The 27,282-nt window shown below is 35.1% G+C and overlaps 2 protein-coding genes across 2 annotated transcripts; both read left to right on the top strand.

Annotated features, from left to right (window-relative positions):
* The first annotated feature begins 1,659 nt into the window (after nucleotides 1–1,659).
* Nucleotides 1,660–3,174, top strand: LOC145604081 (uncharacterized). Its single transcript, XM_081660029.1, has one exon. It carries the CDS (start codon nucleotides 1,660–1,662, stop codon nucleotides 3,172–3,174), a length of 1,515 nt encoding a protein of 504 aa, XP_081516155.1.
* A 7,943-nt stretch (nucleotides 3,175–11,117) lies between these two features.
* Nucleotides 11,118–11,755, top strand: LOC145604080 (protein ACCELERATED CELL DEATH 6-like). The gene is made up of 2 exons (XM_081660028.1): nucleotides 11,118–11,619; nucleotides 11,727–11,755. Exons 1-2 carry the CDS (start codon nucleotides 11,118–11,120, stop codon nucleotides 11,753–11,755), a joined length of 531 nt encoding a protein of 176 aa, XP_081516154.1.
* Nucleotides 11,756–27,282: the final 15,527 nt, after the last annotated feature.

Genomic DNA, 27,282 nt, shown 5'->3' with positions numbered 1-27,282 from the left:
ATTTAAAATCTAAAAAATTGAATACATAACTAACAACTACTCGTACTAGATAGGTAATAAATTCAAACGAGGTAAAAAATGCTAGCAGACGGGGTTAACAGTAAAAATACTGTCTGAAAAGTAATTAAACAGAGTTAACAGATGCCATGATGCCATCTACCATTATGAGCTGGCATACTAGTACATCTTTGTCATTGAATAGTCAAAAGTTATTGATTTAAAAGATTAACCGAGACACACCCACAAATAATTTAGGCCCTTTTATCAACCGTAGGCCGGCTACAATTTTAATAAACAATATACAGTATTATATTCAGATAATGCTATCATACTTCGTATTTATTTGTATCAGTAACTACAAATTTTAATTGTAACTCAATAGTCAATACAACTTAAAAAATATATTCGTCAACATTCTATTAATTAAGTAATGCTCTTTGAAGCAATATCATCAGCTAAAAATTTAAGACTAATGAGTCAATCAAAGTAATCAAAATAATGTTCCACAAAAAAATAATAAATAAATAAAAGAAATACTAAGCTTTACCCTTACAGAGGTGAAGTGAAACTGAGTGTAATTCGGAAACGACAAAATGAATAAGTAACGACAATGAATCAAGAATGATAGAATTTATAAGATTTGTCAATTCATGTTTCATGCAATTGAATTTCCAAGTACCAATTTCTTTTTTTTGATACGAACAATTGGAATTTTAATTGTTTTGAAATTGGAGTATCAAATAATTGTTTATGCTATTTTTGCTAAGTGAAAGGCATTTTTGATATTTCGTCTTATTTAGTCGAGGATATGATTGTCAATTCCACCGATGGCTGGGATTAATTCCCTTGACTAAGCATCCACATGTGCATAACCATGCATTGTTGGACTTCACAGCTTTTGCAATCGTTAACTTTCGTTAGTCAAAGATGATTGCCCCACAACTCTTCATTTATGAGTTAAAGATTTATACTCCCTCCGGTCTCAATTATCTGCAACAAAGGGGACTTTTACGGACTCCTAGGAAAAACTTTTAAGGGATTTTAATGAGATGTTAGGGTGTTTAATTAAGGTGGGAAAAAGGAGGGAAATTGGAGAGAGAAAGTGATGCATGTGAATAAATATTGTTATTGTATTCAAGTGGGTGGGAAATAGGAGAGAGAAGGTGGGCCTTTTTTTTTTGGGTGGGAAGCTGTCAGCAAAGGGAAGAGGGAAAGTGGTGTTCCCTCTTTTTTTTTGGTGTGAAAATTTAAAATTTTCACATTTCCTCCCAAATTTCAACTTTTTAAATTTTTTGACCAAATTTGAAAACCATTCAAATTTCAAACACCACCATTTGTCACCTAAATCAGCTGCATATAAAGGGGCAGCAACCATTACATTTCAATGTTTTGAACTTCAGAAATTAAGCCACCATGGCTTCCAACATTAACCCATGGCTTCCAACATTAACAAGTTAGTTTGTTCACAAAAAAAAACCCATTAGATACAAGTTTAATTATCACAAAATATTTACTGCCTACTCTAACATTAGTCCTAAACTAAAGGGCAGCATTACGGTTCCGCTTCCAGCAGCACTTCATCAAAAACTTCGAGCAACCACAAAAAACTTCATCACCTTCCTTCAAATCTGCAGGGGAAAAAAAAAGGCATCCACCGACATGGAACACCATTTTGATCAGCAATTTTTTGAAATTGAACAAATCCTAAATGAGGGACCATTTCAGTACATAAGTGATGAAGAATTGATGGACTTTGATGCTGATGCTGACAGCAGTGAAGAAGAACAGGACAACAATCAAGAAGAAGATGAAGTACCACAACATCAACCAACCAGCAGAAAGCAGTTAACAGTCCAAACAAAAAGAAAAATGGTTGATGACATCCTACTTAACATGCATGCAGGGGAATTTAAAAGGGGATTTCTGTCAGACATGGGGAGAAGGTATGGCGTTCACAGAAGTACATCACTTAGGGTATGGAATTTTGTAAAGCAAAGTATAGCAGAAGGCAATGTTATTGATGTCAGAAGCAAAAAACTTGGAAAAACTGGTCCAAAACCACAGGAAATCACTGATGAGTTCTTGCAGTCAGTGCCACTCTATAAAAGGACAACAGAAAGGAGTTATGCATCAGCCCTTAAAATTTCACACTCCTTTCTTCATAAGCTGAAGAAAAAGGGGAGGTTAAGAACACACACAGCAGCTAATCATCCAGCACTGACATCTAACCACAAAGTGGCAAGGATGAAGTGGGCACTACAGCATATTCACCCAATTCCAGCAGTTGGTAACCCAACATTCATGGACATGCAACAAGACATACACATAGATGAGAAATGGTTCTATATGAACCCTGACACAAGGAGATTTTATTTGCTACCAAAGGAAGAAAATCCCTATAGATGCCAACAGTCAAAGAGATACAGAGTTAAAGCCATGTTCATGGGGGTCATAGGTAAACCCTTGTATGACTGCAATGGGCAATTGTTGCATGATGGCAAGTTTGGCATATTTCCATTCACTTACCAACAAAGAGCTAAAAAAAAAAGTAAAAACAGGGATGCAGGTGTCATGGTAACTAAAGCTGTGGAAAGTGTCAACAAAGAAGAAATCAGAAAAATACTCCTGCATACCATTATTCCAGCAATCAAGAGACAATGGCATCCTAGTCTTCCTAAGGACATATTCATCCAGTGGGATAATGCTAAGCCACACCAAATTCCAATGGATGAGGAATTCAGTGCTGCCTGCACTTCTGATGGGTTCAACATTCAAATGGTGTTCCAACCAGCACAATCACCAGACCTAAATGTGTTGGATTTGGGTCTGTTCAAGGTCATACAATCTCTACAATATCAGTCTTTTCCCAAAACATTAGATGAACTCATTGACAAAGTATATGAGGCATATGAGTGGTTTGATCTAGTACTTAACAAGTACACATGGATAACTCTTCAAGGGGTGATGATGAAGATTCTGGAGAAGGAAGGGGGCAACAATTTCAACCCACCACATATGGGCAAACAAAGATTAGAAGCATTAGGCTTACTTCCTACCATTTTGGAATGTGACAAGGGACTCATTCAACAAGCAGTAGCATATCTTAACACACTTTTCATTCCAGTCAACCAGGATTTCCCAGATCAGACTCAACATGAGGTTGATGCAGACTAGGGGCAGAAGATAGGGACAATCATTCAAGGGAGGCATGACTTCCACACATAACCAAACAAGTACCAAAACCATTGTTTTTGTCTAAGTAAGCTTTTGTTTTTTATTGTTGCTTATTATGGTTTGGTTATGTGTCTTTTGGTAGATAACATGTCTTTATTCTAAGGCAGTCATGTAATGAATGATTAGGCTATAGGGGACTTTGTGACTAAACAACTTTTGTATTCATAACAAGGTACTAATGATAAACAAAGTTCCACTTTAATTCCATCAGATTGGGTTTTTTTTTTTCATTGAGATGTTGTAGGTTGTTACCTCCACAACACCTGTACAAGACAGTAGTTGGAGCAAAACCACTGTACACACCCCACTCAAACTGAGTCCCTTCATCATTTGGAATTATCACACATACATACAGCATTAAATGAGGGACTCAAGCACACAACACTGAATGAGGGACTCATTCTGACATCCAGAGGCATAGACTAGCAAGAACTCTCAACCACATCCAATAGGGGACTCTTTGGGCTCCATCACAAGCCTCATCATACATCAACTGACATTACCTAACCCAACAAGAGACTCATTCCAGTACAGAGGCAGAAATGAACCATAACAAGGGACTCAAATCATTACTGAGGCATAAGCAAGTCACAGTTGCAACATATGCAGTACCACACACATGTCATCAACAAACAATAGCCATCATAAATCAACAACAACAACACCAGCATAAATCAACAACAGCAACACCAATATACCAACAACAACATAACAGAGCACAGGGTAAGCAAACCCTTTTCACAATCAACCAGCAACACCAACATAATAAATTCACACAACAATATCAAAGCAAATGACAGAGCACAGGGTTAACAAATCAACAACTCAACCATCATAATCAACAACTGAAAACAATAAATTAGGGTTAAGAAATAGTTACGCTGCGCTGATCAGTTGTTGGGGGGGAAGTCATTAGGGTACTTTGCCCTAAGGTAAGCCATATAGTCAGGGTCCCAGTCACTGTAGTCAGGAGTAAAAACAGATCTGACTCTTTTCCGGCCACTTGAACTGGTAGAAGAGGCTGGGGCCTTTAGGGACTCAGGCAAAACCTTCCCCCCAGGAACGGGAGAGGGAAGATGGACCACCACCGCAGCAGGGGACTCAGCCTCTACAACAATTGAGTCAGCAGACGACTCCTCAACAACAACAACAGTGTTTGAAGGGCCATCACCACCCTCCAAAGCAACAGGGGGACCCGTTTCTCCACTGTCACCCTCTTTTCCGGCCAGATCTGAACCATCTTGGTCGTCTGTGCTCTCAGTCTTCTCCTCTCCCTCATCGCTGGAAGAGTGTTCAGCCAATTTGGCTCCGATCTTCCCTCCACGGTAACGGCGGAAGAAAGCAGTACAACGGCGAACTGGCTTCAGAATACCACTGCCTTTTTGAAGCTTGTACAGCGTAGAACCCTCAGATCTACGATCTGGGGTGGTGATTTGAGGGGGGTCATTGTTTTCTGGGTTCATTGTTCCAGAGATTGAAGATAAAATTTAGATCTAGGGTTTCGAAGTTGAGAGAGAGGAGAGATAGGAGGAGAGAGAACGACGGAAATGAAAGAGGGTGGGTGGGTTTTGTTAAATTTTCTGGAGAATTCTCCAGAAATGATGAATGAAGGCACCAAAACCAAGACATCTTCAATGAAGAACAATGAATGCAGGTAGTTGGAAGATGAAAGGGTTTGGAAGAGAGAGAGTATAAGGGGGTTTAATTTTGGTGGGAATCATTAGAGAGTGTTAAGTGTAATTGTGTTTGATTAAGTTATGTTAAACAAAATTAAAACAAAAAAGTAAGGGTACATATGTCTTTTTACACATTAAATTTTACTAAAAAAAGAAACTTAAAAATTTGTTGCACATAATAGGTAGCACCCAAATATGGCAAATGTTGCAGATAATTGAGACCGGAGGGAGTATTTGCATGGTCAATGTAGTACCACCTACCAACAATAAATGCATCTAATATGAAAGTAAAAAAGCAAGTGACGGAGTCTTTAACCATTTTCATCCAAGTTGTATTCTTCAACATGTGACTAGACTGCTGACTAGACTCCCTCAAATGCAAGAAGCTGACGTGGCTGCAAAGATTGACAAAGTTCGTTAATCATGAAGATTAACTGGGCAGCCCTCGTGAAATTGAATATCAAAATCTAGGCTACGAATCAACTAAATAAAATCGAGAACAAAATAAGACGAAAGCAAATAAATGACACGAGGGATTGGTGACGCGGAAAACCCAATGAAGGTAAAAACCGCGGGTAGAATGAGGATCTACCAAACTTTCACTATGTAAAAAAAATGATGTAGAATAGTTTACAATGTAGGCTTAAAGTAAGAATATAGCTAAGTTTCGATGTGTCCTTCGTCTGACGATGCTTCCCCTTTTATATAGATGATTGCTAGGTTAAATTCTAGCCGTTGCAAGGAGATAAACTCGACTCCATGATTTTCAGATTATAGTTGCATAGAGGATCTTTTTTGTTTTGAATCTCAACGGTGGATAGGGTTGAGCTTGGACTTGGTCTCCCATCTTTATCTCTTCCTGCAAAATAGGAAGTCGCTGCTTGACTTCGTCTTCCGTCGTTGCTGAATGAGCTTCGTCATATCTCAGCCTTCGTCAAGATTAGTCATCGACATTGACTTCACTTGACCGTCGTTGACTATTACTTACAAATTTTTTCCCATAACAATAATAATACTCGTAGTTTTGAAACTGAAATACTCCCTCCGTCCCTAAATTACATTCCTCCTTTTTATTTTTGGTATTCCAAAATTACATTCCTCCTTTCTATTTTTAGTAAGTTTTTTTTAGTAAATCAACTCTCTTTTTCTGTTTTATATTTAATGCTTTCTCACTCATCCTTACCTAATCTCACTCATAATCCTTGTGTAAAATTACAATGAATATGATTGGTTAAAATTTTTTAATTAGGAGCATGTGATTGGTCCTTTTTTTTGCAAAGGATTAATGGCTTGTCATGAGTAATAACTAATCTATCTTTGTACTTCCCATTGCATTATCTAATTATTGTTATTTGTCTTATTCTTCCCTCCTTAATTCCCGTGTAAAATTCCAAAGAGGAATGTAATTTAGGGACGGAGGGAGTATAAGCGTTCTTAACTTCATACACAATACTAATATAGATTAGTTGTACTCCAGAGAAAATTCTCAAAATTGAGCTTTACATGGATAAAAGGAGAAAATTAAATGTTAGATTTGAGGTAGACAATGTAAAGTAAGAGATTTGAACTAGGAAAGACGAATTGGTCTAGACAATTAGAAATTAAAATTGAGTATGATTTACTGGTATGATATTGTAATTAAATGGGAGGGGGGGAGGGGAAGAGAAATTAATAAGTTAGATGATTCTAATGCATGATTTGTGCACCAGGATGCACCATGTGCATGATGCATGCACCCGGTTAAATAAGAAAAGGTAAGATATTACAAAAAGAACATGATAAAAACTTATTAAAATTTCATTAAAAATGACACATTAACGCAAAAATCTTTACCAAAAATAATATTTTCCCATATATAGTTTTCTTTTCTCGAAAAATTGAACTTTCCATAATAATTTTAGTATTTTCTCTCTAAAATTATTTCCAATTAAAAATAATTCAAGATTTTATTTTCAAATTAAATTTCAAAATTCAAAAATTCATAACAGCATATGTTAAAAAGAATATATATATATATATGTTAAAAAGAATATATATATATATATATATACATATATATATATATATCGTCAAACATAACTATGCGCTTTGTCAAACAACTAGCTAGAGCTATCAATTCGGGTATTTAAGTCGGGTTTGGTTGGGTCAAATCAAGTCTCGGGCAAGATCAGGTTATGTTGGGTCAATCTAGCTTCAGATCAAGTTCAAGTTCAGGTCGGCTCATTTTTAGTTCAAGTTATAACGGGTCGTTCACCTTTTCAAATATAGGTAGGGTTTAATTCGAGTTAAAATCAGATCGGATTCAATTTCAGGTTCGGGTTGTGTTAAGTCAGGTTTGGATGAGTTAATAAGATGGAACATTCGGGTTAGTGTTGAGTCGGACTTTGGTTCAAGTTCAATTCTAATTAATTTCGATGTGGTCAAGTTAAACTATATAATTATACCTTCCATAATTTGATCAAGCATCATCAAGATTTTATTAAACCTATATACGAGTAATAAAGAACAAAAGGTTTATAAGCTGAACAAAAGATTTTATTAAATCAGATTGAGGGTTTACAGAATTATATCAGTATCTAAGCTGAATAAATGGTATGTAAAATTTTATTAAACTTTCCATGACTCGGGCACAGGTTTTAATTGGGTCGGGTACTAGTTCGGGTTCGGGTTGTTTTCGGGTCAGATTAATCGATTAACGGTTACTATCAGGTCTGGTGGAGGTTCGGGTTCAGGTCATAAAGTATTGGACCAAATGAGTTTTCGGTTAAGATCTGGTCAGGTTTAGGTCGAGTTACAGGTCACTAGTTCCACCCCATTGTTCGAGTACAGGTTGGGTTCAGATCATTGCCGGTTCAGGTCGGGTTTTCGGGTCGGGGCAGTTTTTGACAGCTCTACAAACAACAATATGTTCAATCTGCCTTTCGGGTGCACCATGCGCTGGCGTACTATCCTATTTTCAATATTTAATATTCACAAATAGTACGCCTTTGTAACAAGTAATATGTAACGGAGGGAGTATGAAATTGCTTGACCTTAAGTGAAGTGAAGTGGAATTGAACGTAATTCGTTAACGATAAAATGAATTTTTAATATAAATAACGACAGTGAATTAAGAATGGAAGAATTTTATCATCTTTGCCGATTCATGTTTCATGCAATTGAATTTCTAATTTTTGTTTTTTGATATAAATAATTATAATTACCGTGTGGCCCGGGCGATGTCTCGGGTTGTTAGTTTGTACTTGCTTAATTTGCTAATCAAATTCGATTGTTTAAATAGTAAGACTTGTTGGTTTTGAGTTTAAGTCTTGTTATAAACTTTTTTTAGTTGTCGAACTCAATCATTACATAATAGAAACAAATAATATAATAAGATACAAATGAACTTATCTAAGTTAAGTATACTTTTGTTCGATAAAAAAATAAAATTAATAATGGCTAAGATGGTAAAGACTCTTGATTTAAGACTTGTTGGTATTGAGTTCAAGTCGTGTTATGAGCATTTTTTAAATGCAAACCTAATACATGTGAAAGTGACATGTAACATATTCTGTTTTAGGAATACTTTTTAATAACTAAGTATAGCGTAATACTGTTAAAACGGGTTGACAGTTCGATTTCAGTTCAGTTTGAAATCTGTTCAAATTTCTCGCGGGTCGGTTTCAATTCGGTGTAAATAGTTTTCGGTTCGATTCGGTTTACTCTTGAGCGGTTTTAATTCGGTTCGAGTTGTAAACGGTTCGGTGTACATGGGTTGCAGTTTGTTAACGGTTCGGAGTAAACGAGTTTTATCCAGATTCAAACAGTTTTGGGTTAAAAACGGTGCGGTTCTTTTTCGGTTCTGTCTTATTTTAGTTCAGTTTATAACTAGTTCGTTTATTAATGGCTTCGGTTCTAATACGGTTTAAAGTTATTCGGATCAGTTCTATTTCAGATTTACTTAAATTATGGTTCGGGTCAATTTTTGATTTAAAAAAAAAATTGGTTTTTTATCGAGTCATTTGACTTGTTGCATTAAAACGGTTTCGGTTTGAAATTTGATAGTACTTGCTAACCTTTTGATGGTTAACCAGTTTAATATCAAGCCAAGACTTCATCATCACTTTGTATTTAGGCATCATATTATATACAAATTCTCATTGATTTTATAAATACATATCATGTTATGTTTCAAGTTTAGCCATACTGATCTTACTAGTTTATTACGAAGTAGATTATAAAAGTTTAGTGAATGTATTACGTTTTACTATCAGGTTATTATCTGCTTCTTATCTAATCATTTACTTGTAACGTCATAATCATGATTTGATGAGTTGTGACATCGATATTTGCAATTTAGTAACTTGATACTTATTTTGTCAATGTCAACTATAATGCTTCTAGCATTCTACAATCTTAGGCCCCGTTCTTTAGAGCTGCTCTGCTCTACTAAAATCTGCTCTACTCTGCTCTGCTCTGCTCTGCTTTGCTTTGCTCTACTCTGCTTCAATCTGCTCTACTCTTTTCTGCTCTGCCATGCTCTGCTCTGCTTAAAATTAATATTTAATATCGAATTATAATAATAATAATAATAATTAATATTTAATAATAATAAATAAATAAATAATATTTAATAGTAATAAATAATTAATATTAAATAATAATAATAACTAATAGTTAATAATAATAACAATGATATTAATTAATATTTAATAATAATAATGATATTAATTAATATTTAATAATAATAATTAATAATTAATAATAATAATTAATATTTAATAATAATAATATTTAATAATAATAATTAATATTTAATAATAATAATAATTAATATTTAATAATAATAATTAATATTTAATAATAATAATTAATATTTAATAATAGTAATAATTAATCTTTAATAATAATAATAAATTAATATTTAATAATAATAAATAATTAATAATAATAATAATAGTAATAATTAATATTTAATAATAATAATAATAATTTATATTTAATAATAATAATTAATATTTTATAATAATAATAAATAATTAATATTAAATAATAATAATATATAATATTTAATAATAATAATATTATTAAAAATTAATATTTAATAATAATAATTAATAATTAATAATATTATATTAAATAATATTTAATAATAATAGTAATTATAATAATGATAATAATAGTAGTAGTAGTAATAATAATAATAATAATAATAATAATAATAATAATAATAATAATAATAATAATAATAATAATAATAATAATAATGAAATCTGCTCAGCTCTGCTCTGCTCGGCTCGGCTTTGCTCTGCTTCAATCTTCTCTGCTCTGCTGAAATCTTCTCTGCTTTGCTCTACTCTGCTCTACTGAAATCTGCTCTGCTCTGCCCAGAAGCTCAAAAGAACAAGGCCTTAGTATGTCTTATTATGTCATTTTCTTGATTTCATTAACGTGATTTTAATCTTCCCTATAGTAAGCGGTTTGTATACAGTTCGATTTATAAGCGGTTTGGTTCATAAATGGTTTATATACAGAGTACGCTTCGGTTTGTAAGTGGTTCAATTTATAAATGGTTTGGTTTGTACATGGTTCGGTGCAAACGGGTTGTAGTTTGTTAACGGTTCGGTGTAAACGGTTATTATCTTAGTTCAAACGGTTTTGGGTTGGAAACGGTTTCGGGTTAGAAACGGTCCGGTTTGATTTTAGTTCGGTTTAGAACTGGTTTGGTTTGTTAAAGGATTCGGTTCTTATACGGTTTGACACTATTCAGATCGGTTCGGTTTCGGGTTTACTAACTTATAGTTCGGGTCGGTTTTCGGTTTCAAAAAATCAGTTTTTCATCGGTTCGGTTCTCATTTGGGTCGGTTTCGAGCAGTTAAACAGTTTCAATTGAAATTTGACAGCACTAGTATAGAGTATAGATTTTAATTTTTTATCACATACTCCCTCCACCCCTACAAGAAAGACCCATAGGAAAGTAAGAATGTAATTTTAAAATACCCAAAAAGAAAAACAGGAATGTAAAAAAGGGACGAAGGGAGTAACCGAACTATTAATATTTTGTACTTGTAATATTTTGGGCTCCTATTCTCGGGGGCCCTATGCCTGTGCACTCTTTGCACACCCTTATATACAGGCCTCATAAACGCCCAAAGACATAAACTTCAATTATTTGCTTGAGGTACGAACACAATTATATCCATAGAGAGCAAGAGAGAAAAATAAACAATGGAGGAATACATGGATTCCTCTATGTTTAGGGCAGCCGTGGAAGGAAATGCCAGAGCACTGGAGGATGGTGAACAAGAGAAACATAAATACCTCCTAAAAACACCTGGTCTAGCTAACAACATTGTCCACATTGCTGCTCAGCACGGGCACATGGAGTTCATCAAGAAAGCTCTTACAAGGTTCCCCGGCCTTGTTCGAGAGAAGAACAACAAGGGTAACACTCCCCTCCATGAAGCTGCTCAATTGGGAACCAAGAAGATCATCAATGTCCTCATTTCTCGCTTACGGAAAGACAACGACACAAGAACTAATACTAATGTGGCGTATTTGAAAGAGGTAAATAAAAACGGAGATACGCCGTTTCATTCAGCGCTTAGAAGCCGGAACATGGCTGCAGCTGAGGCTTTGTTCGCATACGTTAAGGATGACCCACAACTCATGCTCATCAGCAACAAATTTGAGGAGAATCCTCTACATCTTTATGTCCGATATTGCGCAGGTAATTTATTTTAGAGCTTGGTTGAATTGCTTTTTGTTTTCAGTTTTTAAAAAAACCAAAATCTAGAAATAAGAAATTAAGGTCTTTTCTACTTTTTGTTGTCACAGTTTATCGTAATTTTAATAAGTTTGAATGATGTTTGATCATATCATATGATTTTAAAAAACAAAAAACCAAAAAAAATAGAAAATCACATTAATACCAAACAAACCCTAAATGTTCACTTTTGTTATTGGTCTTTCAAATTTCTTTTGACTAAGGGTCTGTTCATTTCAGCTTGATTTCATTTCAACTCCAATCAGTTCAGTTCTTAATTTCCTTCTCTCATAAAATATTCAGTTTAGCTCTAATTAGTTCAGTTCTTAATTTCTTTTTCTCATAAAATATTCAGTACAGCTCCAATCATTTCAGTTCAATTCAGCTCAGCTCAGTTCAATAAATGTGAACAAGCTCTAACACTTTATTACGTATCATGTTCATTAAATTTTATTTACTAGTAGTTATTTATTTTAAATGAACGGCATGTTCATTAAAATTAATGGTGGGTTGTGGGTTATTAAAAAAAAAGAAATATTAGTATATTGGTTTAGATAAATGATTAAAGTTCAATAAATATGATTTATCAACAAAAACACAAAACTAATAAAAAATTTTGTTATTTACAATCCATAATAAGGCCATTTAAAAATTACTACCCGTAAAAAAAATGTTGTCAATTAGGGAGTACTACTTGTCTACTCAAAACCAAGGTAATTAGTACAATTACTACTCCACCGGAATTCAGCCACTTAATGCACTAAGTACGTCTTTTTTTTTTTTTTTTTTTTAAGGGAAATGCACTAAGTACGTCATTTACTATATATTTATGTAATTAACTTAATTTAATCTATTTTTTTAATTAAATCAGAATTAACTTAAATTAACTAATTTAAAAAAAAAAAACAACCCCTCTCTCTTAATTTATATTCATCTTCTTCACCTCCCCACTCAATCTTTATCTTTATATCCCATTCTCTCTTCACATTTTGATTTTTCCCCAATTATAAAATTCAATACTCTTACAAATTATACAACAAACTCTCTCACGCATCCTCTCAGATCAACATCAACACTCATCCTCTAAACGCATAATTCACCAATTCGTTGTTACTTTCTCACGAATCATAGCAACAAAGTGTCTTCAAGGAAGATTATTAGGGTTAGTCTCTAATTGGAAGAAAAAAAAAAAAAGAAAACAAAAGAAAAAAAAAAACTGTTGTTTTTTATGTGCTATGTTCATAAATTTTTAGGATTAATGTGAGGCAAAAGTCAGAGGCCAGGTAAAGGCTTTAATTTTAGTATTCAACTTACAATTAAGTACGAATGCAGTAGCTAAATTTTCAAGGATTACTCGTACCTTTTAGGGGATGCTTGGATTGGGGGTAATACATTAAGGGGGTAATGTTAGTTGAGACGAACAATACAAGACGAGGGGTGAATTGTATTTGAGTTCCTAGTGACTACTTTTGCGGAATTATAAAACAATGCATATATGAACTTGCAAAGACACACAAATTTTACGAGGAAACCTTCCACGGCCCAACTGGAAGTAAAACCTCGATCCTATCTTAGGGATTTTAACCACAAACAACTTCACTATAATAGGCCAAATACCAAGTTACACTAGGCGAAAATATGAATTGGCCACCGGTTCAAAACCCCCCAATGCCACTGGTTTTGAAACGGTGGTCATTTGGGGGGTGGCAATAAACCCAAGCAAGGCCACCGGTTCAAAACCGGTGGCAAAAAGGTTTATTGCCACCGGTTAACCGGTGGTAATAACATATATATATATATATACATATATATATATACATATATATACATATATATACATATATACATATATATACATATGTATATATATATACATGTATATGTATATATATATATGTATAATATATATATATATATATACATATATGTGTATATATATATATATATATATTCGTTTATATATATACATATATATATGTATATATATAAACGAATATATATATATATATATATATTCGTTTATATATATACATATATATGTATATATATATATATATTCGTTTATATATATTCGTTTATACATATATAATTAGACATTAATAATTAAAAAACCAAATGCAATACAATAAATAAAGTGTCATATACATAAATACAAACAATACTAAGTAGTCAATATTGTAGTCTAAAAGTTAATTAACAAAGTATAAATTCAAAATGATGTGACATTTAATTACAAATTGAAGGTGATGAAAGATGTCAACAAAGGTCCTTGTTTGTTAACGGATCTCCCTTTTGCACCTTGCAAAACTTGGAATATATATAAATTATGTTAGAATTAATTTAATTAGTTAAGTTAAACATGTGTAAATAAATATGTAAAAAAATTAAATACTTAGGTCAAAACGGTCTAAAAGAAGGCATAAAAGAAGGCCTAAAAGACTTCTACTTTGTCCATTTTCTACATTTTTTTAACTAATTAGCTAGTTCTTTCTCATAACATGTCAATTATACTAAGCCTTGAAATCACAGAAAAACAGCATTTTACTAAGTTTAAGGACACATTTTCATCCTAAATAGTCTAAATAAGGCCAAAATGACTTCTACTTTGCTCATTTTCTACATTTTTTAACTAATGAGCTAGTTCTTTCTCATAACATGTCAAATATACTTAGTGTTTGGTGGCTAAGCCTTAAATCACCTAAAAAGAGCAACTTACTAAGTTTTATGACGCATTTTCTTCCTAAATAGCCTAAATAAGGCCTAAATGACTTCTATTTTGCTTATTTTCTACATCTTTTAACTAATAAGCTAGGTTTTTCTCATAATATGTCAATTATACTTAGTTTTAGGTGGCTAAGCCTTGAAAATCACGTAAAAAGAGCAACTTACTAAGTTTAATGACGCATTTTCATCCTAAATGGCCAAAATAAGTCCTAAATAATGACTTCTACTTTGCCCATTTTCTACCTTTTTTAACTAATGAGCTAGTTATTTCTCATAACATGTCAATTATACTTAGTTTTAGGTGGTTAAACCTTGAAATCACAGAAAAGAGCATTTTACTAAGTTTAAAGACGCATTTTCATCCTGAATAGCCTAAATAAGGCCTAAATGACTTCTACTATGCCCATTTTCTACATTTTTTGACTAATGAGCTAGTTCTTTCTCATAACATGTAAAATATACTTAGTTTTTGGTGGCTAAGCCTTAATATCACCTAAAAAGAGCATTTTACTTAGTTTTAGGACGCATTTTCATCCCTAATGGCTTAAATAAGTCCTAAATGACTTCTACTTTGCCCATTTTCTACATTTTTTTAACTAATGAGCTAGTTCTTTCTTATAACATGTCAATTATACTTAGTTTTAGATGCCTAAGGCTTGAAATCACATAAAAAGAGCATTTTACTAAGTTTAAGGACGCATTTTCATCCTAAATAGCCTAAATAAGGCCTAAAAGACTTTAACTTTGCCCATTTTCTTCATTTGTTAACTAATGAGGTAGTTGTTTTTCATAACATGTCAATTATACTTAGTTTTAGGTGGCTAAGCCGTGAAATCACATTAAAAGAGCAACTTAGTAAGTTTTAAGACGCATTTTCATCCTAAATAGCCTAAATAAGGCCTAAAAGACTTCTACATTGCCCATTATCTACATTTGTTAACTAATGAGCTATTTCATTCTCATAACATGTCAATTACACTTATTTTTAGGTGGCTAAGCCTTGAAATTACGTAAAAAGAGCAACTTACTAAGTTTTAGGACGCATTTTCATCCTTAATGGCCTAAATAATTCCTAAATGAATTCTACTTTGCCCATTTTCTACATTTTTTAACTAATGAGCTAGTTCTTTCTCATAACATGTCAATCATACTTAGTTTTAGGTGGCTAAGCCTTTAAATCACAGAAAAGAGCATTTTACTAAGTTTAAGGATGCATTTTCATCCTAAATAGCCTAAATAAGGCCCAAATGACTTCTACTTTGCCCATTTTCTACATTTTTTAACTAATGAGCTAGTTCTTTCTCATATAATGTCAATCATACTTAGTTATAGGTGCCTAAGCTTTGAAATCACAGAAAAAGAGCATTTTACTAAGTTTAAGGACGCATTTTTATCCTAAATAGCCTAAATAAGGCCTAAATGACTTCTACTTTGCCCATTTTCTACATTTTTTAACTAATGAGCTAGTTCTTTCTCATAACATGTCAATTATACTTTCTTTTTGGTGGCTAAGCCTGGAAATCACCTAAAAAGAGCATTTTACTAAGTTTTAGGACGCATTGTCATCTTAAATGGCCTAAATAAGTCTTAAAAGACTTCTACTTTGCCCATTTTCTACATTTTTTAACTAATGAGCTAGTTCTTTCTCAGAACATGTCAATTATACTTAGTTTTGGTGGCTAAGCCTTGAAATCACAGAAAAAGAGCATTTTACTACGTTTTAGGTCGTAGCTCATCAAGATGTATGGTGTTGGTACAATGTGTCGCTATGTCAAGCATGAATCTCATCACGTATAATCCACAATCAACTCCATTATCTTGTTATGGGCACTTGCATAGGAACAAATCAAATGAATCAAACATCACATAAAATCCACAATTGTTTTAGCAATGTTTATTAAGATAATAACAATATGATGTGGCATTAACATAGGTGATTTCCATGTAGGACCCTGTGGAGCACGACCATGTATCTTCTTCACAATACTACAGGAAAGTAAATTCAAATTTGATTAGTTTGACTAATAAATGAGTTAGGTTAAGATAATCAATACTAGGTAGCTATATTTACTTTTGTAGTACAGACATCACGAGGTACTTCTTTGTTGATCGAGCTGAATCAAGGTGAAAGATTGTGTTATTAGCAGGACAAATCACCATGAGGAACCAATAAAACCTACATAAATTCACAATACACAAACAAATCAATAATTAGGGTACAACATATAATTTAAATGTAGAAAGAATTGAATTACACATGGTTAAACGTACTCATCATAACATGGGGCGAATATGAACTCGTCTCCCGCACGCATTGATTCCCTAATACTATGATTAACATAATACATCACCTCAGGGGAGTTGTGTAGTCTCGATTGTCTGTTCGGGGCATAACCACCCAATTTTACCAGGGGAATTAGTGTCACTTAAGTGCTCTCGTAGTGCTCTACGTGCATGGACAATGAAAAATTAATTGACATATGAAAGATAAACAACACTAATATGAATAACATAATTAATTTAAGTGGCATGTGCCCGTACCTCATGAATATTTGAATAAGAGAAATTTTAAGCATTGAACCTCTTAAAAATTCCTTCACATCTTGTTTGTTTAACCATGCACTTGCATCCTCATCATAGTGGAACATTGCCTTAGGAAGTGCAATTTCAATGGGATCGTCACTAGGCAAATGACTAAAACGATTGTGTAGAAAAGTTAAATCCTTAGTGAGCGATTGAAGGACATTGTCTCCAACAAGTGGAGTAGGTTGCATGACTGAACCTTTCGAAGAATTCTTTTTCAACACTTGTTCACTCTTCGACCCTTGTTCACTCATCTTCTTTGTAGGTCGATCAATGCTTTTAGGCTTCTCCACCTTCCTTCTCTTTGATATTTGGCTTTTTTCAAAATCTGATAAAACAAAGATAATTAGTGCTAAAAAATTCTTGGCCGGGGGTTAAGCTAGTAAGTACGCAGCAGCTGCCGAGGCTGCAGCGGCCGAGGTAGCACCTGCCGAGGCTGCTGTAGGCCACCCAGGAAGCACCTGCCGAGGTTGCTGCAGCCCAGGCAGCACCTACCGATAAGAGATGTGCTGTTTTTTTTTTTTTTTTTTTTTTTTTTTTTTTTTTTTTTTTGTAAGAGAAAAAGATAGTGCATGCAGATTTGCCATTTAGCACACCATAAAAAAAAAATATTACCTCGTTGATCAACCTTACCCAAGCACGTGGCCATTGTACATAGCTAACTTTTTCTTCCCAAAGAAGAGTAATCCCATCATCCACTATAGGCACCGGTAGTGGGCTGTTTTCGAACCAAGCAATGTAAGAATTGATCCCGACCGAGTAATGTTGTGGCCTAAGCGATAGGAAATGGACCGTATCACCGGTCGTCGCTTTTGCACTACCATACGCCACCAACTGCAACTCTCCACTATTTGATAGCCCCGGGGCTAGAAGTGTACACTCGGTCTCTACCTACACCAGTAACGAAATTCACTTGTAAAAACAGAAATTATCAAAAAGGGTCTTTTCCTACACAATTGAACATGTAACGAAATTCACTATGTTAAAACCAAACACGCTCCCTTGAATCCTAAATTCACCTCTATATATGGTAATTCATGGGGCGTTGGATTATCAACCTCCCTCGAGTCCGCATGTGTGGGAGTAGTAACCTACAATAGTTAATCAATAATGCCACATTAGATCTCACGCTCCCTTGAATCCTAAATTCACCTTTTCCCATCCTAGCAACGTCCTTCTCATACCTCATACCCGGCCTGGATGGTAGGGCTTTCCCAAAGCCAAGGTGAAAGGGTCTTTCTTTATAGTCGGGACCAGCTTGCCTTCAACAACTTCTGTAGTGTACTCAAGCTGTACCATAAGAAAAAATGTTAACATGAATACATATAATGTTTTTGTATGGTAAAGTTATGCAAAAGTTTCAAATAGCTTACAATTTTATCAGCCACTTTTTTTTCCGATTCCTTGATGACCCATTTTCCGATTTCCTTATCAAAGGAATATAGAGAACAAATGAAACCGCCAGCACGACTAACCAACGTAGTGATCGTGGAGTTGGAGGGTTCTTTGGATGACCCTTGAAGCAAAGTGGGGTATATACCCTCCTTCATCCAAGTTTGCCTCCATTCACCAAATGTCTTGGCCCCCGTACGATGGAGGTAATCCTTCTGAAATGCATTTGCCATGTTTTGCTCTCGAAGTTCCTACATAAATAGAAATGTTAGCATCATTACTGCAAAAAGAGTCAATATATTATACAATTCTCATTAGATTTACTAGTTCTTACAATTGCTTTGGGTCGACTTTTTTGAATAACAAAGTCTTTCAACTCGTCCCCCGTCACGCTTGGCCATATTTTCCACGGTGGTTCTTGTTCCTCAACATCTTCCTTATTTCCACCTTCACCATCCTTCCCCTTGGAAGCTTTCTTCTTGTGTTTCTTCTTCTTATAGATCCATCCTTTGGTCAAGTGGGCCTTGAAGCCTCTGAATCTCTCCGCTATTAAAGAATCAAACACCCTTCTCTTCTCGGGATCATTAGGAATATTATACAGCTTCTGCAATCACAAATACAAGCAATTATTATTTTCCATTTACAAATAACCATTAGGTGAAAGTATTTGTAATTGTGTAAATGTGCATTTAAACAAAACACTTGCCCTGGTATCATCCCAAAATGTTTGAATCAAGCCTAGAGGTACTTGCCGCCAACTAAGTGTGATGGGGATTTCGTGCGAACACATGCCAACTTGGTTTGCATATTTCCGAAGCCATTGGCCAGTAGATCGGCCTCTTTTGTCATACTCCAAGACCATGGGACCGATTGGCTTCTTAAAACTTATTGTCGGACCCCTACCCTTTCTCTTAGCTGGTGCCTTTACCCCCCCTCCACCACTTGTGTTCAATTGCTCCTGTCCTTGGCTTTGAGTTTGAGGAGTAGTGTTCTCACCACCAATCTCAACAATTGTAGAATCAATAGGAGGCGCACATTCAGCTAAAATTTCAAATTCTTCAAGCCTGCGCTCAAAAGCATCTTGTTCCTAATCTTCTGGCTCACCCATATTAGTCTCCTTGTTGACATCATATGGCTCGTCCTTGTCCTCATCCTCACCCTCATAGCCATCACCATCATCCTCCAAATCCTCTACTAGTGGGTAATAATCGTCCTCCATGAGTTATAAACACCTGTCATTACAAACATAGCACGATAAGAGATAAAAATGTTGATATATAGGTCATATTACATGTTAGCATATAAAATAGACAAGTTCACATATAGATCATTTTTATTCTATTTTCATCAAATTGACTCTATAAATTACGTAACTTTCTAGTACCGTTAACACTAAAAATATTAAATTCTATCATATTTGACGCATTTTGAGATATACTTCATTCATTAACAAGAACTTGTAAAAATTTAGCAACTAAGTTAACACTTTCATTCATTTTCTCCAAAACTATTTATAAAATTACTTGACTTCTGATTAAATAATACTTTTAAATGCATACAATCTCAAATTCACTGTTATAGTACCTCATTCTAATATTCCTTCGTTGTGGTCTAACCACATATAACATGTCTGGTCGTCTATGTCATTTGATGCAATAGGTCTAGGAACAGTGAAAGGTGCTGAATCATCAAACGCATCGCATTCTTCCTCATCCTCAACATCTCCAATGCCTAGGATTCTTCTTTTCATTCCCAGCTAGCACAATGGACCATTTTGAATCGACTGGGTCAGTTACATAGAACACTTGCTTAGCTTGAGATGCTAGGATGAACAGTTCCGCACTATCATTCAAGTGGCCAAGATCTACAAGAGTAAAGTCATCATACTTGACATTACGCCTGATATTATCTACCCACTTACACTTGGAAAGAGCAACCGTGAAGTTACAATAATCAAGCTCCCATATTTTTTGAATTCGACCGTAGTATGACAATTTTTCATCGATAGGTGATTTATCCTTAGCACTTGCAAACTCCCTTGACAATGCCACAAGCGTTACTCCACTGTTTTGGGTCGACGAAGATTTCAAATCCCGACCCTCTGTCCAAAAAGTGTACCCATTGATGTCATATCCATCAAATGAGCGAACATCATCCCTAGGACCATAAGCAAGTCATCTTACTGTATCGGTGACACTATCATCCAAACGACTCATCACTCACTAAACCAACCCACAAACCTCTTATTATGCAACTGCATTAGTACCCTTTCACCTTTTGATGGAAATTCATCACGCAAACTAGCCATGTGCTCATCTAAATATGGGTGAACATCTGCAACATGGTGCAACACATAAAGGTGTGCTTGTAAGAACTGATCTCGATCAGGTGACATTCGTTTTGACGCAATTGTGCCATGACAGTCTCCCTTCATGTTGAGAAGTAGGAAGACCAATAGGTTCAGCAACGGCTAAATAGTCGGCTACAAAATTACCAATCTCCTCACTCACGGTCCCTTGAATCATGCTTCCTTTCGGATGAGCCGGATTCCTTACTTTATCTTGCAATGTGCCCATGTGTCTTTCAAAAGGATAGCACCACCTCAAGAAAACTAGACCGCACAACTTAATCTCACGCACCAAATGAAGAATGAGATGCACCGTACCATTATGTAAAAAAATGAGGGTGGGAAATACATCTCAAATTTGCACAAAGTCACAACCACATCCTTTGTAAAGCATCAAGTGTACAAGGATCAATCACTTTGCTGGATATTGTATTGAAAAACGAACGTAAACTTGTAATAGCTTCCCTCACGTGCTTCGGTAAAATACCACGTATTGCAATCGGTAGAAATACTTGCATCAACATGTGACAATTATGGGATTTCATACATTTCAGCTTCAATTCTCCACTTAAGGATACAAATCTTTTCATGTTAGATGCGTACCCGGATGGAACATTAATGCCGTAAAGACATGCACAAAACATCCGCTTTTCTACCCTTGACAATGTGTAGCAAGCCGGTGGTAAATACTTCTTCTTAACCTTGCCTTTACCCTCATCTGTACTCTTTGAAGCATCCGCGGCCTTTCCCTTTCCCTTGCTCTTCCCCTTTCCTTTTATCGAAACATTTACATTTTCCTGTTCCGGTTCCTCTCTCTTTCTATCCTTCCCCTTTCTAACCTTGTCTTGAGGCCACAATTCTGGACGAATCCCCTTCTCTTGCAAATCTAACCATATACCCTTTCCATCCTTTGTTTTGCCTGAAATATTAAAAAGCGTTCGCACAAGAGCATCACACACATTCTTCTCTATATGCATCACATTAAGACATGCCTAACATCATGTTCTTTCAGTACGGAATCTTCCATAAGATTGATTCTTTTTTAAAAAGAGCTGTTGAGACCAGAGCTTTTTCAGATTTTGCAAACACCGTTCGTATACCCTTAACTCGAGCATAAAACTCAACACCGGTCAATGGCCTAGGCGCAGTCTCCTCTTCCATTGTCCCATCGAAAGCCTTTTTTTTGCCTACGGTACGGGTGATCACGCCTAAGGAACCTTCGAGTCCTTAGGTACACATCTTTGTGAGAATTCTTAAGGTGTATGCTTGATGTGTCATTAATACATATAGGGTATGCTTTTTTCCCTTTAACCTTGTACCCACACAGGTTGCCATATGCAGGAAAGTCATTCATGGTCTACATAAGGGCTGCATGCAATGTGAACACCTTGCTCTTATGAGCATCAAAACAAGAAACCCCTTCGTCCCACATCTTTCTCAAATCGTCAATTAGTGGCGCAAGTTAAACATCTATGTCATTTCCAGGTTGCCTAGGCCCCGTTATTAGCAATGAAAGCATTATATACTTCCGTTTCATACATAACCAATGAGGCAAATTCTAGATTACTAAAAGAACCGGCTAAGTGCTGTGTTGGGTACTAAGAGTGCCAAATGGATTCATCCAGTCTGTGCACAACCCAAGTCTTAAATTTCTAAATTCATTACCAAACTCCAGAAACTTCAAATCAATGTTCTTCTATTGCGGGGAGTCAGTCGGATGCTTCAGCATTCTGTTTTTCTTTCTTCCCTCGGCATGCCACCTTAAGTTTTTAGCGTCTTTTGGTGTTAAGAATAGACGCTTAAACCTTGGAATAATAGGAAGATACCACAACACCTTAGCAGGAGGTCCCTTTGTACCAGGATTGCAACTCATGCGCTTGTAGCGCGGCTGCTTGCATCGTGGACACTCCTCCAATTGTTCATACTCATTACGATTCAAAATACAATCATTAGGACATGCATGTATCTTCTTATACTCCAAACCAAATGGACACAAAAGCTTCTTTGCATAATAGTAAGACTTAAGAATTTCACGACGGAATACTGGGGTGGTGCCGGCTTTTTTTTTTTTTGTTTTTTTAAAGGATTTTACGACGGAATTTCCGTCGGGAATTTCCGACGGAATCATTTTCCGTCAGAAATTTCCGACGGACTTTATGATACCAGAAAAACCTCTTCCGACGTTTGAAATCCGTCGGAATTTTCGTCGGAAAAGGTCAATTTTCCGACGAGCACTATTCCGACGACACGTTCCGACAGAAAACAGGGTGTTTCCGACGGAATTTTTCCGTCGGAATTAAGCAGTTTTCTAGTAGTGTCATTCCCATCAGGCAACATCACACTTATTGCGGTCAACAAAGAAGTAAAACTAACGTCCGTCCACCCATGCTTCGCCTTAATGTTAAAAACTGTTAGCACGGCAGAAAGTTTGGAGTATTTTTTGCACCCAGGGTACAAAGGCTTTTTGGAAGCCTCCGATAGTAATTCAAACACATCACCTTCGACATTATGCAACATCTCATCCACGTCTTCATCCTCGACCTCATCCACTGGATCATCCTCAGCTCCATCCTCACCAATATCAATAACATATTCATCATTCTTGCATTCGTCGTCCACATGAATCTCATTGATTCTATCATGCACATCATTCCCACCAAGATCCCCACTATACTCTCCACTTTCACCATGCCAAATCCACACATGTTATTTAAGTCTAAACCCACGATAATGTACATGATCTCTAATGATTTCAACACTATTGACCACCTTCACATTATTACAATCAACACAAGGATAGTATAGGCCTTCCTCACCCATTTTGCGATGATAAGGTAAAGCCGTCTCGCAAACCTCTTAAGCCCTATTCCGAAATTCCAATGTATCACGTCTACCATACATCCAACCACGACCCTTCTCCATTTAGTAAAGTGTCTCTAAACATATATAGCAACATATTATGAATAATGTACAATTGCTACATATTTTATGTAAATCAACTTCAAGTACACACCGTGAATATACCATTTATATAGTGAAAAAATGCATGTTTCCAAAGTGTCTTTATCTCTCCAACCTAACCATCCTTGAATGTCTACTCTCACTAGTGAATGTAAAATTTTCAATTTTAAGGAAAATCCGGCAACACTTCCCCCTAGTTCTCCAAGTACACGATGTAGATAATTACTTACCCACATATGTACTCAGAGAACATGGTGAAGAAATGGAAAGCCAAGATGTTCCTTAAAATCGAAAAAAGGCATACATTCACCACCTAAGTGAGAGTAAACATTCAAGAACAGTCCCAACCAGGGACTATTCAAGACTTTCTCCTAATGAGAAAGCCTTGAACGGGTATCTAGGCATATGATGATGCAAACATTCAACATATTATTGTAATTATTTATAATTAAACAAGACACAACTTGTAATATCATGAACAAACTTTTATCAAATGAATAAATAGAAAGAAATATAGCTCCATAAAGTTTATAGTTCATACTAATATAGCAAGTACAATGGATGTAATGTCTCGAACTTCCCACTTGAATAGCTAATAAACTTGTGCTTCACTACATATAAATCTACAAAAATAAAAAATAAAACAAAAATAAAAGTTAGTAATTTTGTCAAGAACTATAAAACAACCTAAAATTACACATTACAACATACTACAAAATTCAACTAATTAAGTAACAAGGTTACTAATAATCTCTAATTTATTCAAAATTACCCATTAAAACTTACCAAAATTGAAATAAGTAATAACAAGGTTACTAGCTAATCTCTATTTTATTCAAAATTTCCTAATAAAACAAACTAAAATTCGGAAAAAATAGAGTAAAATTATATTCAAAACTTAACTTTAATTAGCCTAAAAATTGTTCAAAATACAAAATAAATTAATACTAACCCTAGGTGGAGGTGGAAAGGGAAGATAGATGGACAGTAGAGGACAGCGGTCGGTGGTGGAGGGACCTCAGTCAAGGCCCCGGCGGCATGGCACAGTGGCGCGGCGGCTTGGGTGAACAGGTGGTGGAGGGACCTCGCTTCTCCTTGTTTGCTGCTTGTGCTCAGTGGTGGAAGGAGTGCGGAGGTGTGCGCATGTGGTGGAGGGAGTGCGGAGGTGGTGGAGGGTGGTACGGTGGCTGTGGTGTCACTGGTGGAGTTTATGGTGGTAGGGTTTGAACTGATGGAGAGACTGAGCTAGTTCCTCGTGGTTTTGGTCGAATGAAAGTGATAACAGAAAGGGGAAAGAGAAGGAAAATGAGCGCTTTTTTTTATTTTTTATTTTTTATTTTTTTTTTTATTTCGAATATTGCCACCGGTTCAAAACCGGTGGCCTTAAGGATTTTTGCCACCGGTTCGGTTTGAACCGGTGCAATATAATTCGTCTAATCCCGCCCATTTTTTAAGCCACCGGTTTACAAAAACCGGTGGCCTTTAAACGGTGCCCTTTTCAATTTTTCTACTAGTGCGTGTTACAACCTACTATAATAAGACCTTTAGTCACAAGTTCCAGAACAAACTTGCTACACAGTAGGACCTATCCTACCGAATCTAAGTACCACACTTAGATTCACTCGTACTCCTAAAGTACAAAAACTCTCAGCTTCATACTAGAAGATTACCCAAACTGTATGTAAATATTAACCACACCAACACCCAAATAACCCAACCAATACAAGTAATAATACCTAGTATATGATAGGCAAGCTATGCACGAAATCCGAAACTAATATGACTAGGTTAGAAGCTTGGTAAACTCACACAATTAAAGCTCTTGTGATTTCTCCACGCATAAACTCACAAAACTCTAAAACTATTCGATCTCTGCTATTTATACAAGTACACCTTGTATAGCAAGTAGGTTTTCTAAACGATAAAGAAGTTAACTTGCCTTATCTTAAAAACACGGTTTAAGTAAGTCTTCTTTGGAGAAAATCTTTTCAAGAAAAATAAGATAGAAAGAAAAATATTAAAAAGAATAAAATCTTTTTAAGAAACCGATTTTAAGAAACAAATTTTAAATAGAATCTTTTCATAAAATCTATCTTTTTATTTTTTCCAATTTTATCTTTATTTACCAAGCAACTTGTCATGCTTCTAATAAACTTCGTGCATAACCTACTTAACATATTTAACATTAAATCTAGAAGATAAAATCTTAATTATATAATATTGTTGCGCCATATTCTGCATAAGTAGGTTACTTGTACTTCACGCAAACTAAGTTCCTCAAGAAACTTACGGTCTTCACTCGCAGTCCAGGCTGACACTTCAGCATGCTATCTTCAAGGTTCTGTTAGGGAAATTAGTTCTTGTTAGAGAACTCTTCTTCATCTTTGTTTAACTTTTTCTTTAAAGGCTTCCTCATGTCTTCTTAGCTCAAGTTACTTCTTCCATCACCAAGATCAATTTTACCTAAACTAATCAAACACTTAAACACCTTTATTAGTCGAGTTAGCTTTAGTTTAAGCTCATCATCATCAAAGCTTTTAAGCTTCAACAAGTAATAAAAGTCAAACTAAGCAAATTAAATTGGAAAAAAGATGAAGATTATTGAATATGACGTGAAGATGAAGATTAATTGGAAAAAAAAAAAGTGTTTTAAAGAAGCTGAATTGAGAAAGAGAGTCGAATTATTTCTTCTGTACATTTAATTAAGGGTAATGCTATATGTAGTCTAAGGGTTATATATAAGCATTAAATACACTCTTGAAAATTGTATAAAAATAGATTTTTTTTCCTTTTTTTTTGTAACATTTCATCCTTTTAATTTAAATAGGATTAATTAGGCTTAAGCTGAATTTTTGCTTGAATGACATCACTAAAAAAAATTACTGGTATAAGAAACAAGGTTGAAATCGTAGCCATACTAATTACCTTTGCTATAATATAATTGAATTATTCTTTGTGTAATTCTCATTCAATATCAACGGACACATACAATATTTATAGCCTAGGTATACTTAGAGGGCAAGGCCAAGATATACCACACTATTCTCTATAAGTAAAAATGCGACCTTGGCTTTTCCCAAAGCTTTTGTAAATGTCGGCCAGTTGAACATTTTTAGACACATATGACGACTTAATAGTACCATAATAATCGCATCTCTAACAAAATGACAGTCGGCTTCAATATGTTTCGTCCGTTCATGAAAAACAAAAATCTGCGCAATGTATAGTGCCGATTGACTATCACAATATAGGTGCATGCCACTCTCATGTCGCACACCTAAATCTCCTGAAAGTCGCTTTAGCCACTTCAACTCACAAGTCACTGCTAACACTAATCAATATTCTGCTTTTGCAGAACTTTTAGACACCGTATGTTGCTTTTTAGTCTTCCACAACACAATAGATAGACCAAGATACACAAACCTACCTGACAAGGATAGTTGAGTTAACGGATAACTTGCCTAATCTGAATCACACCTATAGTTATCAGAATCGGGATTCTACCTTGAATCGGTGAGTGGGGTAGAATTGAATCGGTAAAATTGAATCGTGGAATCGTACGATTCTACAAAATTGTAAAATTGGGCTTCAAAATGTAACTAATGACTACATACACAATT

This window comes from Chenopodium album, chromosome 22, assembly GCF_948465745.1.
Source record: "Chenopodium album chromosome 22, dcCheAlbu1.1, whole genome shotgun sequence".
Lineage (NCBI taxonomy): Eukaryota > Viridiplantae > Streptophyta > Magnoliopsida > Caryophyllales > Amaranthaceae > Chenopodium > Chenopodium album.
Note: the sequence above shows the minus strand (reverse complement) of the source record. Positions and strands in the feature narration are given on the sequence as shown.

Bases quoted from the DNA above. Each gene is read 5' to 3' on its own strand.
- LOC145604080 (XM_081660028.1), top strand. From the start codon at position 11,118: ATGGAGGAATACATGGATTCCTCTATGTTTAGGGCAGCCGTGGAAGGA. The intron at 11,620-11,726 runs GTAATTTATTTT...TTGTTGTCACAG, and splicing joins TTATGTCCGATATTGCGCAG to TTTATCGTAATTTTAATAAG.
- LOC145604081 (XM_081660029.1), top strand. From the start codon at position 1,660: ATGGAACACCATTTTGATCAGCAATTTTTTGAAATTGAACAAATCCTA.